This window comes from Microcaecilia unicolor, chromosome 5 (genome assembly GCF_901765095.1).
Source record: "Microcaecilia unicolor chromosome 5, aMicUni1.1, whole genome shotgun sequence".
Lineage (NCBI taxonomy): Eukaryota > Metazoa > Chordata > Amphibia > Gymnophiona > Siphonopidae > Microcaecilia > Microcaecilia unicolor.
In genome coordinates this window covers 213,249,110-213,264,980 of record NC_044035.1, presented here as the reverse complement: position 1 = coordinate 213,264,980, position 15,871 = coordinate 213,249,110, and the positions used below count along the sequence as shown (strand labels likewise).

Below are 15,871 nucleotides of genomic sequence, written 5' to 3'. Positions count from 1 at the left end.
CTAAACTAGCTCCAGTGCATTTCTTCTAGCGAAAAAGGTGCCAGTACTCAAATTATCCATCTTTGGCGGATTATCCTGGCCGGTACTCAAATGCCAGGCCACCCTTCAGGGGTGGGGTGACCACTGAGGGACCCACCCCACAATAGCCAGGTCCCCTGCAACCAGTCACAGAATCTATGACAAGGCAGTATTTGTGTGTAGAGCTGTAGGGGTATTTCCCTGTGATCTTACATAAGCTGGTCTTGGCCTATACAAGTCTATGACATCTTGGTACAATAAGATGGCTGCTGCAACCCTCTGACCTGCACATCTCTGTGTCAGCAAGAGCCAGCTTCAGCTTGTGGAAAATCACTGACAGGCTTGCGGAAGTCAAGGACATTCTGTGTTCCAACCATCCCCCTTCTATCTCTGAGACGCTGGGAAGGGAGTCATACTCATGGCACCAGAAGTTGCCATCTCCAAGGTCACAAAACAAAGAACTCTTCTTGCCCATGCACTGGACTGTACATGATCATAATTGGTCCGGGTTATCACCCGACCGGGAGGTCTGGAAGAACGCGGGAAGAGTGGGAGGTTAGTTAGTCGGAGACCCTCAGAGGAGGAGTACCTGGTAAGGACCTGAGAAATCCAGCAAGGCTCGGGGTGAGCAAGAGACTATATGATACCAACCTTGTGACCTGCATAACTGGTGCAAATACCTGTGGCAGAGATATTGGCTCTGAAAACCAACGGAGAGATGGAAACCTGCTTGCTTGCTGAGAAAGACCTGCACTACATCTAAGACACAGACAGCTGAGAGAGCGTCTTTGGGAAAATCAGCTCCGGTCTCATCTGCAGCCGTCATCAGGACAGCATGGTGAGATCACAGTGATATATTTCCTAGTCTGGGGTTAGGCAGTGGGTTTATCTAAGTACGACTGGTTTATGTCAGCTCTTGGTCAGGGAAAGCTGCTAATGTGTATTTTGCATAAGATGTGATAAGTTTTCATAAGGATCATTAGGATATCATTTGTACTGTTCTAATCATTACTGTACATAGTCTCAGGATAATCAGAGTGTAGTTAGACAATATATTTGTTAGTGTGCATCTCAGTAAGAGATATTATATTGCATATAAGCTATTGCAAAGTGTTTCTATTTTTTTACCTATAATAAATAATAATAATATCATCTGTGACGTGGCTTCTGTTCTTTGGCGGGGAACAAAACGCTGGCAGGGTGCCAGCACCAAGGTTCCTGTATAATATACCCCTAGGCTGAGCTAGGAACCTTGGAATAAGTCATCAGTGGGTAATTACTATCATAAGTATTATCTATTTACACCCTACAGAGCCTGAGCTCTTTCATTAAAACTAGGGGACCATGGGTCAATTTTAGCAGACAACAGAAAAGGTGCGAGTACTCAGTACCCCCAAGAACCCCCTCAAAAAAAGCCCTGACTCTATGCTCTATGGAAAAAGGAGTCAAGTGGATGTTGAGTAACACTAGACATATATATTCAAATTATTTGCCACATTAGAGAGGTGGACAGGAGATGCTGAGTACAGCAAAAAATAAACTAAAATAAAAACCCACAAGAAAAAAAAAGTTACAACACACAAAAACCCAAGAAAAAGAAACCAGGGTAGGGAAAACATTTCACTGCACACAAATAATGTGGTAATACATATAATTTAATCACATCACAATTTCAAAACCCTTTGGGGGCACCTCTATTATGATTTGAATAAAAATGTAATTCAATTAAGCCGGTTCAAAAGAAATAAATAAACTATCACACCAAAAACACACATCAGCTGTTCAGACCCGCGTTTAACTTGCCCAGATATAGAGGCATCCCAGGTCAACCAGATTTAAATTAAGCTGACTGTTCAAACTGATGTTCAATACTGAATCCTTCCACAGACACACAGAGCCCCTCAGTTATGTGCAAGCAAGAGGTACTAGGCAATCATAGACGAGGGACATTTAGACATGGTGGCCAGAAGCTATTCAGTTTTATATTCTTACCATAGCATAGCACAGAGGCCACTATTAGGGCAGAGCAGTACAGGTCAGATATTTATTTAAATAATTTCTATTCTGCGCTATCCACAATCCACAAACAAAATACAAACTGTACATAATCAACTGAACATGGAACAATTGACAGAGCTAAGTAGAAACTGTCCTTTCTCCCTGGTACAACAGGCTGGTCCAGAAATCTCTGCTCAGAGTGAGGGAGAGATGAGGCAGTTTCACATCGTGCTTTGGAGGGGGGGGGGGGGGGGGGGTTAGGAAATATAGACAGCACAAGTGCCTTTTTAGCTGATAGAGGATTTCTATTACCTACTCAAGGACTACATATAGAGGAGGAAGAGTTTCCCCCCTTCCCTTAAGACTGCACAAAGGTGTGGGAAGAAAAAGTGGGAAGGAACCGTCTCTCATTTCCATCATGAGCACCATGCAGAAATAGGAAGAGCAAGTCCTCTCTCCAGCAAGGGATAACAGCAGACAGCCGCAACAGCAGCAAGCAGGGAGAAAGCTGAGAGAGCAGGGAAGACAGCAAGAACTAAAAGCGAGAGGAGTTACCCAGAATGCCCTCTGTCAGTCGCAACAGCAGCAGGGAGGGAGGAAAAAAAAAAAAACACATCAGTGAATGATGAGACAGAATGCTTACCCACTTCTGCCTTCCCCACACACCCCGCTGGTTTCTGAACATTGCAACTCTCAATATGGCTGACAGCTAAGGGATATCCAAAGCAAGTCTTTCTTCCTGTCACCCTAGGATGACATCCAATAGCGACATGTAAAGCTAGAACTCTTACCTTCTGCCACCCCCCATGGATATTGCCGGCCTCGAACCTTCTTCCCATTCACCTCAATTACCGCATTGCTGCCCACAACAGCCAGAGGCATCCGTTCCTGTCAAAAGAATGCAAACAAGACAGACTTGTCAACTGAAACCCTGCAGTGGTTTCTGCACCAGTAATCGGACATCATCAAGATGGAAAAGAGGTTACTTGCTATGAAATATTATCTGGGTCCTTCCCAAGCACAGCCTACATAAATATAGGTGTATCACCCTCATAAATTTCAGGATGAACACAACAGAAAAGCTCTAAGGAATATACAGCCCCATAACTACACCTGAATAGGGCATGAGAACTACAGAAAAAGCCAAGGCACTGTCCCCAGGGCAGTATTAAAAGTCATCACCACTGTACTTCCTCTCTCATAATACATTATTAAAGAACTAACCTGGAATCTAAGAGACAAACCTAAAACAAGAGCGAGCTCATGTAAGTAAATATATATGTCTGGGATTAAACAAGGAAAATGTTGAGACAGACATGGGGAAGCTACTATTTGGGTTTCTGCCAGGTACTTGTGACCAGGCTTGGCCACTGTTGGAAATGGGATAGGCTAGAAGGACCATTGGTCTGACCCAGTATGGCTATTCTTGTTCTTAAAATGTGCCTGGCGAATAAGAACCAGTCGTGGCCTCTTCTAGCATCTCCTCACTTGAAGAGTCCACCAATGTGGTTACTAATAGGCCAGTATGGCATATTTCTGCTTTTGTACTGTTCACACAAAATCAAAGCAAGACAGTGAGTAGAAGAGAAAAGGAGTATTTTTTCACGGAGAGAGTGGTGGATACTTGGAATGCCCTCCTGCGGGAGGTGGTGGAGATGAAAACGGTAACGGAATTCAAACATGCGTGGGATAAACAAAGGAATTCTGTTCAGAAGGAATGAATCCTCAGAAGCTTAGCCGAGATTGGGTGGCAGAGCCAATGGGGGAGGCGGGAATGGTGGTTGGGACGTGGGGCTAGTGCTGGGCAAGACTTCTACGGTCTGTGCCCTGAAAATGGCAGATACAAATCAAGGTAAGGTATACACAAAAAAGTAGCACATATGAGTTTATCTTGTTGGGCAGACTGGATGGACCGTGTAGGTCTTTTTCTGCCGTCATCTACTATTCTCACCAAAAACTAGATTTACATGGAGGGGCATTTTCGATATGACATCCAAGTCTGAATTTGGACATTTTACAAAAATGTCCAAATTCAGAAAAGGAAAAGGAAAAGGAAAAAAATGACTTTGTGATCTGGACATTTTATTTTTTGGTCCATTTTCAAACAAAAACACGTCCAAATGCAAAATGACCAAAATAGAGGAGGAGTGGCTTAATGGTTAGTGCAGCGGGCTTTGATCCTGGCAACATGGGTTCGATTTCAACTACAGCTCCTTGTAACCTTAGGCAAGTGCATGAGGGGCATTTTTGGATATGACGTATAATTCTGAATTTGGACATTTTTGTCCAAGACCAAAATAGGAAAGAAGGTCATTTTATACACACACACACACAAAAAAGAAGTTTCTTTTCCTTTTGAAAATGCCGTTTGGAAAAACGTTTTGTGATTTGGACATTTTATTGTTTGGTCCATTTTCAAACAAAAAAACATCCAAATGCAAAACATACAAAATACACAAGAAAATCCACAATAGAGTGAAACCATTCACATGTTCTAAGTGTGGTGAAAGCTTTGGTTGTAATGTAAATCTCAAAGTGCATCAAAGAATCCACACAGGAAAGAAACCATTTGAATGTATACAGTGTGGTAAAAGCTTTGGTCAGAAGGTAAACCTCACAATGCACCAGATAATACACACAGGAGTGAAACCATTTACATGTCCTGAGTGTGGTAAAAAAAAATCCATTTTGATACAGAAAGTGAAAGTGCCTTGGTGCTTTGTAGCTTTTACTACATGAGACGTGGGGTAAGGAATAATATATTGTAGAGGAATATATTCGAGTTATTCCCCAAGTTTTTCACGTCATCACTGTGACCCCTGACGCAGGTGCTAGTCACCGAAACACGGCCCGTGTCGGGTCTTTTTGTCAAGGCTCATTCATTAAAGAACTGTGTTCCATTTTTAAAGGCCCGTGGTGCTGTTTTTTTTGTTTGTATAAAAAGGCACTCATAACCAGTCCTAATAGTACACAAATACAAATGCAAAAGTTTACGCTAGCCCCTGTTTTTATTCTTCCTTTCTATCCAGGGAAGAATTGCCCCTCTCCCACAATGGACATGTGTCCAAATGGACGAAGGGAGTCTCCCAGAAGGCTTAAAATATATTCCTCTAACATGACCTCTTTCATCTGACTCCTGATATCCGTGAATATCAGTAGATGTGTAAGGGTCCTACCCATAACTAATTTAGGCTCAGGAGGTTAAGCATCCTGCTAGTCATTAGTTAAGAAGGAGAGAAGACAGATAGCAAGGGTAATTACCTTTATTATATCTTACCACAATAACACAGTAGGATCAGGAATACAAGCAGATAGGTGGACGGCCGGACAGCACTTCGTGTAGCAAGTCAGAAGGTCTTCTGGCACGCCCAAAATCTATCCACCTTATATATTCTCATATCTCCATTCTAAGTAATGGGGCCCATAAGTTACCATGTTAAGTTGTTGACCACAATCTTGCCCAATTGCAAAGTTGACACCCCTTTTTCTTAATCATTTCCTTGCACTTGGCATGACGCATTCATTTCTCAACTTTTCTACCTTAGATTAGAGAAAAGTCCACTTTGTAACTGATAGTTTCCATTTTAATTCTCTAATCTTCCATTTTGTTTCATTTTTTCCTTGACCTAACTTTCCAATTTAAGTCATTCAGGCCTTTTCCTAAGCCTGACAACTACACTTGGTTTTACCATCAGGCCTCTATCTGTGCTAACAACTAGGCCATACTTTTCCACTAAGCTCCCAGTTATGTCAGCCATCAGATTTCTGACTCAGCCAAGGTCTGTAATGGCCTGAGCTCTATGACTGGGCCCACCACCATTCCAGTGTGGGGGGGGGGGGGGGGTCTCTGGCTGTAGAGGAGTAGCCTAGTGGTTAGTGCAGTGGACTTCGATCCTGGGGAACTGAGCTCGATTCCCACTGCAGCTCCTTGTGACTCTGGGCAAGTCACTTAACCCTCCATTGCCCCTGGTACAAAATAAGTACCTCAATATATGTAAACCGCTTTGAATGTAGTTGCAAAAACCTCAGAAAGGCGGTATATCAAGTCCCATTTCTCTTTCCCCATATATTCTACACATGTATAAGGGAGAATATAAAAGAGAACTCTGGTCCTATTCAAACATATTCTCCCAACAGATCACTTTAACAGAGCCAGAAGCACACGGTTCAGTCAGAGAAGATATTTAAAAAAAAAAAAAAAAGGAAAGTCAGAGAGACTTAGAACAGGAAAAAGCAGCCCTCCAGACTACATCTCTACTAAGGAATGTTTCTGCTCCGCTGTCCACTTAGCCTGCAAGGTAGGACATGTTACTTTTGTATGTTTCCAGAGATAATTCAGGAACCTTCTGAACTCATCTACTGGTCTGTTAGAGAAACAGACTATCTTTTGATATTTAACTCTGAGCTGTTTTATGTTTGAACTTGAACTAACAGCCTGTGAGGGAAGGCAGGCTGATTTTGTGTTTTGAACCTGAACTACAAAGGATAAAGATTTTTGCTGCCTTTAAATTCTAGCCTGGCTGGGTGTTTAAAGGCTCAGGTCACTAATACTGGCTCACACCATCACACTGTGGCAGGGGTGGGATCTGCATATCTCCCCTAAAGAAGATGGACCCACTACCATTTGAAGGGCTCTGGGTCCTTGCTACAGTACAGAGACACATAGTTGGGCTAAAGGAAGTAGCCTTGCTCTAGAAAGGGAAAGGAAGAAGTGAATTAGCACCAAATAGGCAGGTTTTTGTTAAATAACATAGTGATGGTTATTACTACTACTAACATTTCTAAAGCGCTACTAGGGTTACGCAGCGCTGTACAATTTAAACATAGAAGGACAGTCCCTGCTCAAAGAGCTTACAATCTAAAAGACAAGAGAACAATCTAAAGACAAGTGAACAATCTAGAGGACGAGTGAACAGTTAATCTGATAGGGTGGATAGATTGGGGCATTTTATATTTCTCGAGCGGTTAGGCGCCGAAGGCAGCATTGAAGAGGTGAGTTTTAAGCAGAGATTTGAAGATGGGTAGGGAGGGGGCATGGAGTATGGGTAAAGGAAGATTGTTCCAGGCATAGGGTGAGGCAAGGCAGAATGAGCGGAGCCTGGAGTTGGCAGTGGTGGAGAAGGGTACTGAGAGAAGGGCTTTGTCCTGTGAGCGGAGGTTGCGGGCGGGAACATAGGGGGAGATGAGGGTGGAGAGGTAGTGAGGAGCCGCAGACTGAGTGCATTTGTAGGTATGGAGGAGGAGCTTGAATTGTATGCGATATCTGATCAGAAGCCAATGAAGTGATTTGAGGAAAGGGGTGATATTAGTATATCGGTTTTGGCGGAATATAAGACGTGCAGCAGCGTTCTGAACGGATTGAAGGGGGGGATAGATGGCCGAGTGGGAGGCCGGTGAGAAGTAAGTTGCAGTAATCAAGGCGAGAGGTAATGAGAGCGTGGACGAGAGTTCTGGTGGTATGCTCAGAGAGGAAAGGGCGAATTTTGCTGATGTTGAAGAGGAAGAAGCGACAGGTCTTGGCAGTCTGTTGGATATGCGCAGAGGAGAGGGAGGAGTCGAAGATGACTCCGAGGTTGCGGGCAGATGGGACGGGGAGGATGAGGGTGTTATCAACAGAGATAGAGAGTGGAGGAAGAGGAGAAGTGGGTTTAGGAGGAAAGACGAGGAGCTCGGTCTTGGACATGTTCAGCTTCAGGTGGCGGTTGGACATCCATGCCGCAATGTCGGATAAACAGGCCGATACCTTGGCCTGGGTCTCCGCGGTGATGTCAGGTGTGGAGAGGTATAGCTGGGTGTCATCAGCATAAAGATGATACTGAAAACCATGCTGCAAAAATTGAGAGGGACCAAGTACTCAAGCAACTTCCACCCAGCCTCGTAATGCCTAAAATAATCCTGGGAGATGACCCAGACTAGTTTTCAGTAAATTCCTAAAAAAAATAAAAAAAACTGACTGGCTGGCTGGCAATAGACAACTTTGGACTACTTACATAGAAACAGAAAAATGTAGGCAGATAATGATCATATGGGCTTATCTAGTCCGCTTATCCATGCCACCTACTCTCCCTATCAATCCCTTAGAGATCCTATGTACTAGATCCAAGCTCTCTTGAATTCAGGTTTTCGTCTTCACCAATTTCACCGGGAGGTCGTTCCACAAATTCACCACCCTTTCCGTGAATAAGTACTTCCTCGGGTTACTTCTCAGTCTATCCCCTTTTACCTTCATCCTATGCCCCCTTGTACCACAGCTTCCATTCAACTGAGACTTGCCTTCTATGCATTTATAGCACAGATATTTAAATGTCTCTATCATATCTCCCCTTCTCCTGCTTTTCTTCTAAAGTATACGTATTGAGTTCTTTAAGTCTGTCCCTATAGCCCCATACACTTTATGACGACGACCACTGACCATTTTAGTAGCCGCCCTCTGGACCAACTCCATCCTGTTTACACCTTTGTGAAGGTGCAGCTCCAAAACTGTACACAATATTCTAAATGAAGTCTCACTAGAGTCTTATAAAGGGACATCATTTATTTATTTATTACATTTGTACCCCGTGCTTTCCCACTCAAAGCAGGTTCAATGCGGCTTACATAGTAATTGGGATTACAAAGTATTGGTGGAGAGAAATAAGTTAAGTATTATCGGAGTAATAAAAGAAATAGGAATGTAGAAATGCAGGGATGAGGGGAGTAGGAGAAGTATGAGCAAGTGTAAGTGAGCAATTGGAGGGTAGATGAGGCGGAGGGGAATGGGCAAGAGTGAAGGGAGTAGGAGAGGTGTCACCTCCTGTTCTCTATTGGCCAATTCATTTCCCTATGCACCCAAGCATCCTTCTAGCTTTAACAGTCACCTTTTCCGTTTGGCCACCTTATCCATCACATATGATCACATCCAAGTCCCACTCCTCTTTTATGCACAAAAGCTCTTCACCCCCTAAACTGTACCATCCCCTCAGGGTTTTGCAGCCCAAATGCATGACTGCGTTTTTTAACGTTATATCTAAGCTGCCAAACTCCAGACCATTCCTCTAGCTTTGCAAAGTCCTTCCTCGTGTTATCCACACCATCAGGAGCATCTACCCTATCACAGATTTTGGTATCATCTGCAAAGAGGCAAACTTTACCAGACAACCCTTCAGCAATATCGCTTACAAAAATGTTAAAAAGAACCGACCCAACAACTGAACCATGCAGCATGCCACTGGTTATTCCTTTCCTCAGAATGAGCTCCATTTACCACTACCCTCTATCGCCTTCCACTCAACCAGTTCCTAAATCAATCAGTCAGTCACTTTAGGGCCACTGTTCCCTATAAGCTAAGCGAGTCCTTCACATAAAGCCCTGTCAGTGGTGGTGCCGTTTCAATATCACATTTTCAACACTGAGGGACAGGCAAGCTCTGCAGGACTCCAGGAAACTTGCCTATCCCTAGTGATTGAAAATACAATATTGAAGCACCATCCCCGCTGGCAGCAATGCAGTTGGAGGATTCCTGCTCAGCTAAGAAAGAACAGTGTTTAGGGCCCATACCTAGGTAGTAGCCAAGCTGGTTTCCAAGATGCTAACCACCTATGTTGAAGTTAAGGCCACTATTCTGGTGCAGATCAGGGATACCCCAGAGGCTTGATAACAGTTCTGGAAGGGGGCTCTCCATTTGGAAAAACCCCAAAGGATTCTTTTAGAAACTAAAAGATGTTGTCTGGAAGTAGCTGCAACCAGAAGAGAGATCATGAGTTGAAACAGCCAATATTAATCTCTTGGAACACTTTCTAGATGATTGAGTTCATGCACGAGATAGTAGGTGTGCCAGCATTACTACTACTACTACTATTTAGCATTTCTATAGCGCTGTACAAACATAGAAGAAAGACAGTCCCTGCTCAAAGAGCTTACAAAGAGCTTACAATCTAATTCCTCGAGATTTTCCTGCAACCCGGACTTACTGAGGTTTAGATACTTTAGGATCCTTAATGTACACATTAAGGATCCTAAAGTCCCAGGCTGACACTAGAAGACACTCCACAATTAGCCGAAGCTTTGCATTAGGCTCAGTCCGTGCCTGAGGGCCCCAGACTGAGGGAAAAGAAGTTGCTTCTGGACCCCAGAATTCGGAGGCAGAGGAGTAAACAGCTCCCTGTTGAAGAACCAAATACTCATCTACATCTCCAGCCCAAACCTCCATTCTGCTGATGTGGATAAAGAGAACATTTCTTGTCCTTGAAAACAGGGAGAATCAAGATGTGTCAAGTGCAGACGTCGGGTTTTTCAGCTCCTGAACACCCACAAGCGACCTGACGGGCGACTATTTTCCCCCGACCTAAAATGGGGAAAAGAAAAGGGAAAACGGCGGTAACTACCACCAAAGTACCGCTGTCAACTCCTGTCCTTCGCCAGACAACTTTGCAGGGCTTTCGGGCTGGAACCCCTGGAGCGCAGATGTCCACTTTGATTGGTCCGGCGCTACCTAGCACCGAACGCAGCACTGAGGGAGCGACGCTTAGCCCCCCCGTCTCTCACTACACCTCCGCAACCCGGAAGTGATTTTTTAGCTATGGGAGAACAGCGTTTGGAGGCCTTGGAGCAGCCTAGAGCCTTGGCGCTGGTGGAAGGTGGCCCCATAACTACTTCAACCCCGGGCAAGGAATCATCACTGCAGGAACCCCTTCGGGGAAGCGTGCAGACTGCCTCGGAGATCGGAACTGTGAGTACTGGAGGACTATTAAGACCAAGTGTAGTGACAATGGATTCGCTATGGGAAGCTATCCAGGGCGTGAACAGCACACTACTTTTGATTAATGCTTCTTTTAAAAATGAAATAACGGAATTAAAAAATGCGGATCAGATATTGAACGCTCAATTTCAAGAACAGAGTGTTAAGAACTTGAAAACTCAAGAAGATATTACTAAATTACAGCATATAACGGAAGCTTTGATTAAAGAACGAGAAGTTCATGAAAGAAAGATGGAATATCTAGAAAATAATGTTCGTAGAAATAATTTAAGATTTCTCAACTTCCCGAAATCTCCTCTAATTAACGCTTCGGATATGCTTAAAAAATACTTTAAGGACGTTCTCGGAATTCCAGAGGAGGCATACCCTCCTATAACACGGACAATATATAACGGGTGTATTCAGTGGGCTTCAAGATAAAAAGCAACCAACTACATCTCAAGATTTAAATCTGACTGAATTTTTGGAGTCTTCTCTGGAGTTGATCTCTGAATGGACGACATTATTGGTTACATTTGTACTTGAATATGATCGCAACAATATCTTAAAGTCTTACTTCAGACACATTAGCGAGACATTTTTGGGACAAAAAATTCAAGTATTTCCGGATTTAGCGCGAACCACTCAAAAGAAAAGGAAGGAATTCTTAACTTATAAATCTAGAATTTTGAACTTGGGCGGCTCCTTTAATTTAAAATTTCCTTGTCGATGTTGTATTTCTTTTCAATCGGTAAATTATCTTTTCTTTAGTCCTAAATATATTTCTGATATTTCCATACATTTATGTTCTGTTATTAATATAAATGTGAAATGAATAAATAAAGAATTAAAAAAAAAAAAAAGAGAACATTTCACCCAAAGCTGCCTATTTTGAAGAACTTTTGGATGTTAACCTGACTGCCCTGCATACCTGCAACTTTGTGGATGCTCCGAAACCCAAGACACAGAATTTTATGGTCCACCCATTGAAGCTTTGGTGGACTGAAAGCGCAAAGACCCTTATATCTGGAGGGAGCTAATTGAGAGATTTCAAATCAATTATGAACAGGCAATGACCTTAGGCCTGTGTTCATGGAGACCAGAAGCAATACATGTCTCAATCAGGACCCCAGTGGGACAAGCTGGGCTAGAAGTAGGAGACTTACCTTGGCTTCCCTATCCGGTTGTCGTGGGATGGGACTATCAAGATTTTGAAGTTTGTGGGCCCAACTAATTGCTGACCCAGCAAGCTCAGTAAAGGAATCATTCCTCGAGATTTTCCTGCAACCCGGACTTACTGAGGTTTAGATACTTTAGGATCCTTAATGTACACATTAAGGATCCTAAAGTATCTAAACCTCAGTGTCGGACCTAATTTAAGAAGTCTCATTACACCCATATTCTGAAAGCTGCAGTAGAGGGGCATCCTGGAGTGCAACAGGATGCCCAAAATATCCCAGGGAACTTAACAGTATACCTGAATGAGGTAGGGGGAAAAGACCCTGTGAACTGTAAGAGAACCCAGATGGAGGACAAGTTCCTTCTGTACACAGGCCCATGTCCAAGCTACAGATTGGAAGCCTATACCTAGTCAAGGCACCAAAGACAGGCTCTTTGTAATAAAACAGGATTTGTTCTAGAGGATACAGAAGGGAAACAATGGGAAATGGTGGAGTAACCTCTAGTACCAAACATTACTACCAACAAGTGCTTCAGTACCCTTTAGCAGTACATGAAGAACCCTGAAAGAGACCCATGAGAGAATACTGACCCAGTTCTACTGGAACACATTTTACAAGAAAGCACAAGTCTTTTTTATGTGCCAACTAAGTAAGCCTGATGGGGTCCAACCTGCTCCTTTGGTACCAATTCCAGTTATAGAGACACCCTTTGATAAAGTGGCCATGGAAAGAACCAACTGAAGTAATAAATAAATATTCTTGCTATTCTTGTCTACACTGCCCAATACCTTGAAGCTGTAGCACTGCACAATGTGAAGACCGCCACAATGGCAAGTACCCCGATAAAGGTCTTCTCATGAGTGTGACTTCCCAAGGAAGTCTTCACAGACCAGGGGATATCATGTGTGACATTGATAATGAAGCAAGATACACGTTGCCAAAACGGAAATCCCTCCACACCTCTGTATACCACCCTCAACCCAATACTCTTGTTGAACACTTCAATAAAACCCTGAAGATGATGTTGAGGAAGTCTGTTGCCAAGGATGGCAAAAAATTGTGACTCAATGTCTACATACTAGGTTCGCCACCTAAAAAGTACCCCAAGTTCAGGGTTTATCCCTGTTGAACTGCTTTATGGAAGGAAGCTCAGGAGAATCCTGAATGCTGTCAGAAGTCTGGTTAACTACATTCTGCAGATGCAAGAGCAGCTGAAGAAAGCCAGAGAAGCTGTCAGTTTGTCTAGAAATAGCTCAAGGCATACAAACCAAGGAATACAACTGCTCCAGTCTCTTGTAAGTATTCTAACCTAGAGATAAAGTCTTAGAGGTCGATATTCAGCCTGCAGGAGGCAGCCTGCCTATGTGCTGTGATTGGCGCTGACCCTAGATATTCAATGCCAGGCTGTTTCCGGTGACCGGCATTGAATATCCATTTTTTTTTTGGCTGGCTCAAACTTAACCAGCTATGTCAATATTCAGCTCTGGACGGTTAAGTTTATAGCGACCAAAGATAGGACTGCTATTTAGGAAGTCCGATTTTGCCACTAAACATAACCGATTATCGCACAATATAACCGGTTATATTTTCAGCGCCAACTGACAATATTCAGCAGAGATAACTGGTTATCTCACGCTGAATATTAGCGGTTAGGAACTGAAAAGCTATTTAACCAGTCAGCAGCTGTTTCTAGCCTACTTAGAGAGAAAACTAATGTGCTAAAGGCAGGATCCTTACAAAGGACATTAAGATGAAATCTGTGAACTATAAAGTAGCCCAACCTAAAAAAAAACAGAAGATGGTTCAAATCTTTCATATAAACCTGCTGAAAAAGTGGATCCCTGTAACCTTGGCTCTACTCCAGGAGGATGATTTGGTAGAGTTCTATTGAAACCTGAGCTACTATATGTGATGTTTTGGGACCAACTCTCGGCAGCACAGAAAGTCAACCTAGAGTAACTTATGAGTTAGAATGTGGATATGTTCTTCAACATTCTGGAAAGTACTGATCTTGTTTGCCACAATATTATGAATCCAGGAGCAATTGTCCAACAGTAACCATATCAGATCCCAAAGCCTCAAGCTGTGAATGTAGAAGTGAAAGATGCTTCAACTCAAGAGTGATAGAAAAGTCCAACGGCATATGGTCATCTCCCACTGTACTGGTTCCTAACCTCAGATGAAAGCCTCTGCTTCTGTACTGATTTCTTGAAGAATTAATGAAGCTTTGAAGGTTAAAGCATATCAGAGGCCTCAAGCTGATTAGCTGCTTGACCAAAAGCAACAGCCCCTCATTCTAGTCACCAATGAGAAATGGCAGCCTTCTCTATAAGAACACAAGCGTTGCAATAATGGGACAGACTGAAGGTCCATCAAGACCAGTATCCTGTTTCTAACAGTGCCCAATCCAGGTCACAAGTATCTGGCAAGATCCCAGAACAGATTTTGTGCTACTTATCCTAGAAATAAGCAGTGGATTTTCCCAAGTCCATCTTAATAACGGCTTATGCGTTTTTCTTTTAGGAAATTATCCAAACCGTTTTTAAGCTCTGTTAAGCCAACTGCTTTTCCCACATTCTCAGGCAATGAATTTCAGAGTTAAATTACACATTGAGTGAAGAAATATTTTCTCCAGTTTGTTTTAAGTTTACTACTTAGTAGCTTCCTTACGTGCCCCCTAGTCCACTCCACTCAGTATATTATAGACATAGTCATCTCTTCTCCAAGCTGATGAGCCCTAGCTGAATTAGCTTCTCCTCGTAGGAATTCATCCCATCCCCTTTATCATTTTCATCACCCTTTTCTGTACCTTTTCTAATTCCACTATATCTTTTTTTGAGATGCAGTGACCAGAATTGCACACAATATTCAAGGTGTGGTCGCACCATGAAGCAACACAAAGGCATTATAAAATTCCTCCTCAACGTTGTTCTACTTCACTGAACTGTTATAAGGGTTGGGTACAGTTTGGGCGTGTTGTGGCAATTGAAGAAGATGTTTTGTGGGTATAGGGGCAATTTGCAGGGGGTTCTAGCTCATTATACTGTCTTTTGGACTTCATAGGTCTCCTACTATGTTCCAATGCCTGGTAGACTGTATTCTGAGGCCCCATAGATGAAGCAGTGTACCTCAATACTATTGTAATCTACAGTACTGACTGGAAAACACAACTGATTCAAGAACAAGCAGTCCTGACAAGTCTGCGAAAGGCCAGCTTGATAGCAAATCTGAAGAGGTGCTTCCTTGAAGGACAAGAGGTTCAGTACCTGGGCCATTCTATAGGGAAGCAGCAAGTTCATCCACAGGAAGGTGTATGCAAAATATGCCTGTTCCTCACTCAAAGATGCAAGTGAGAACTTTTTAATTGGCTATTACCAATGCTTCATACTGAATTTTGCCAAAAAAAAGTGGAACTGACATGCCTCCCACAGATGAAAGTGCCATAAAAATTTGCCTGTCAGCTAGATCGCTCAACACTTCCTAGATGCTGAAAGATGCCCTGTGTTTAAAGACAGTTTTGACCTAGAAGCAGACCTGGCCCAGGAAAAGGATGGCAAGAAATACCTGGTAGCCTTCATAAATTCCCACAAGAAAAAAATTATAAGGTGAAAGACAAGAAGGCATTGGCAGTAAAACAGGCTTTGGAGACGTTCCACTACTATCAACTGGGATTCCAGTTTACTTTGATAATAGGCCACCAATCCCTCAAATGGCTGGCTGTCCAAACACAAAAAGACAAATGGCTGAATAATACTGAGGGTTTTGAGCCTCTAGCCCTTCCAATTTGAGGTATAGCACCAGGTAAGAAGTGCAGATTACTTTTCCTGGAAGTTGGCCCCAACTGAGGTAGGCACTCAAATGGGGAAGGTTAAGCTGAGGGGGGAGGTATGTGAAGGATTGTACAAGAGAACTCCTTAAACACGTTCCCCCACCAAATCACCTTAACAGAGCCAGGGCT

General features: G+C 43.1%; 1 protein-coding gene across 2 annotated transcripts in view; it reads right to left on the bottom strand.

Annotated features, from left to right (window-relative positions):
- The window catches only part of LOC115470519 (septin-7-like), a 343,205-nt gene that overhangs the window by 116,570 nt on the left and 210,764 nt on the right, over positions 1-15,871 (bottom strand). For both annotated transcript variants that reach the window (XM_030203751.1, XM_030203752.1), the window contains exon 8: positions 2,808-2,904. In XM_030203751.1, the coding sequence (XP_030059611.1) occupies positions 2,808-2,904 (97 nt within the window). The remainder of the gene's footprint in view (positions 1-2,807; positions 2,905-15,871) is intronic.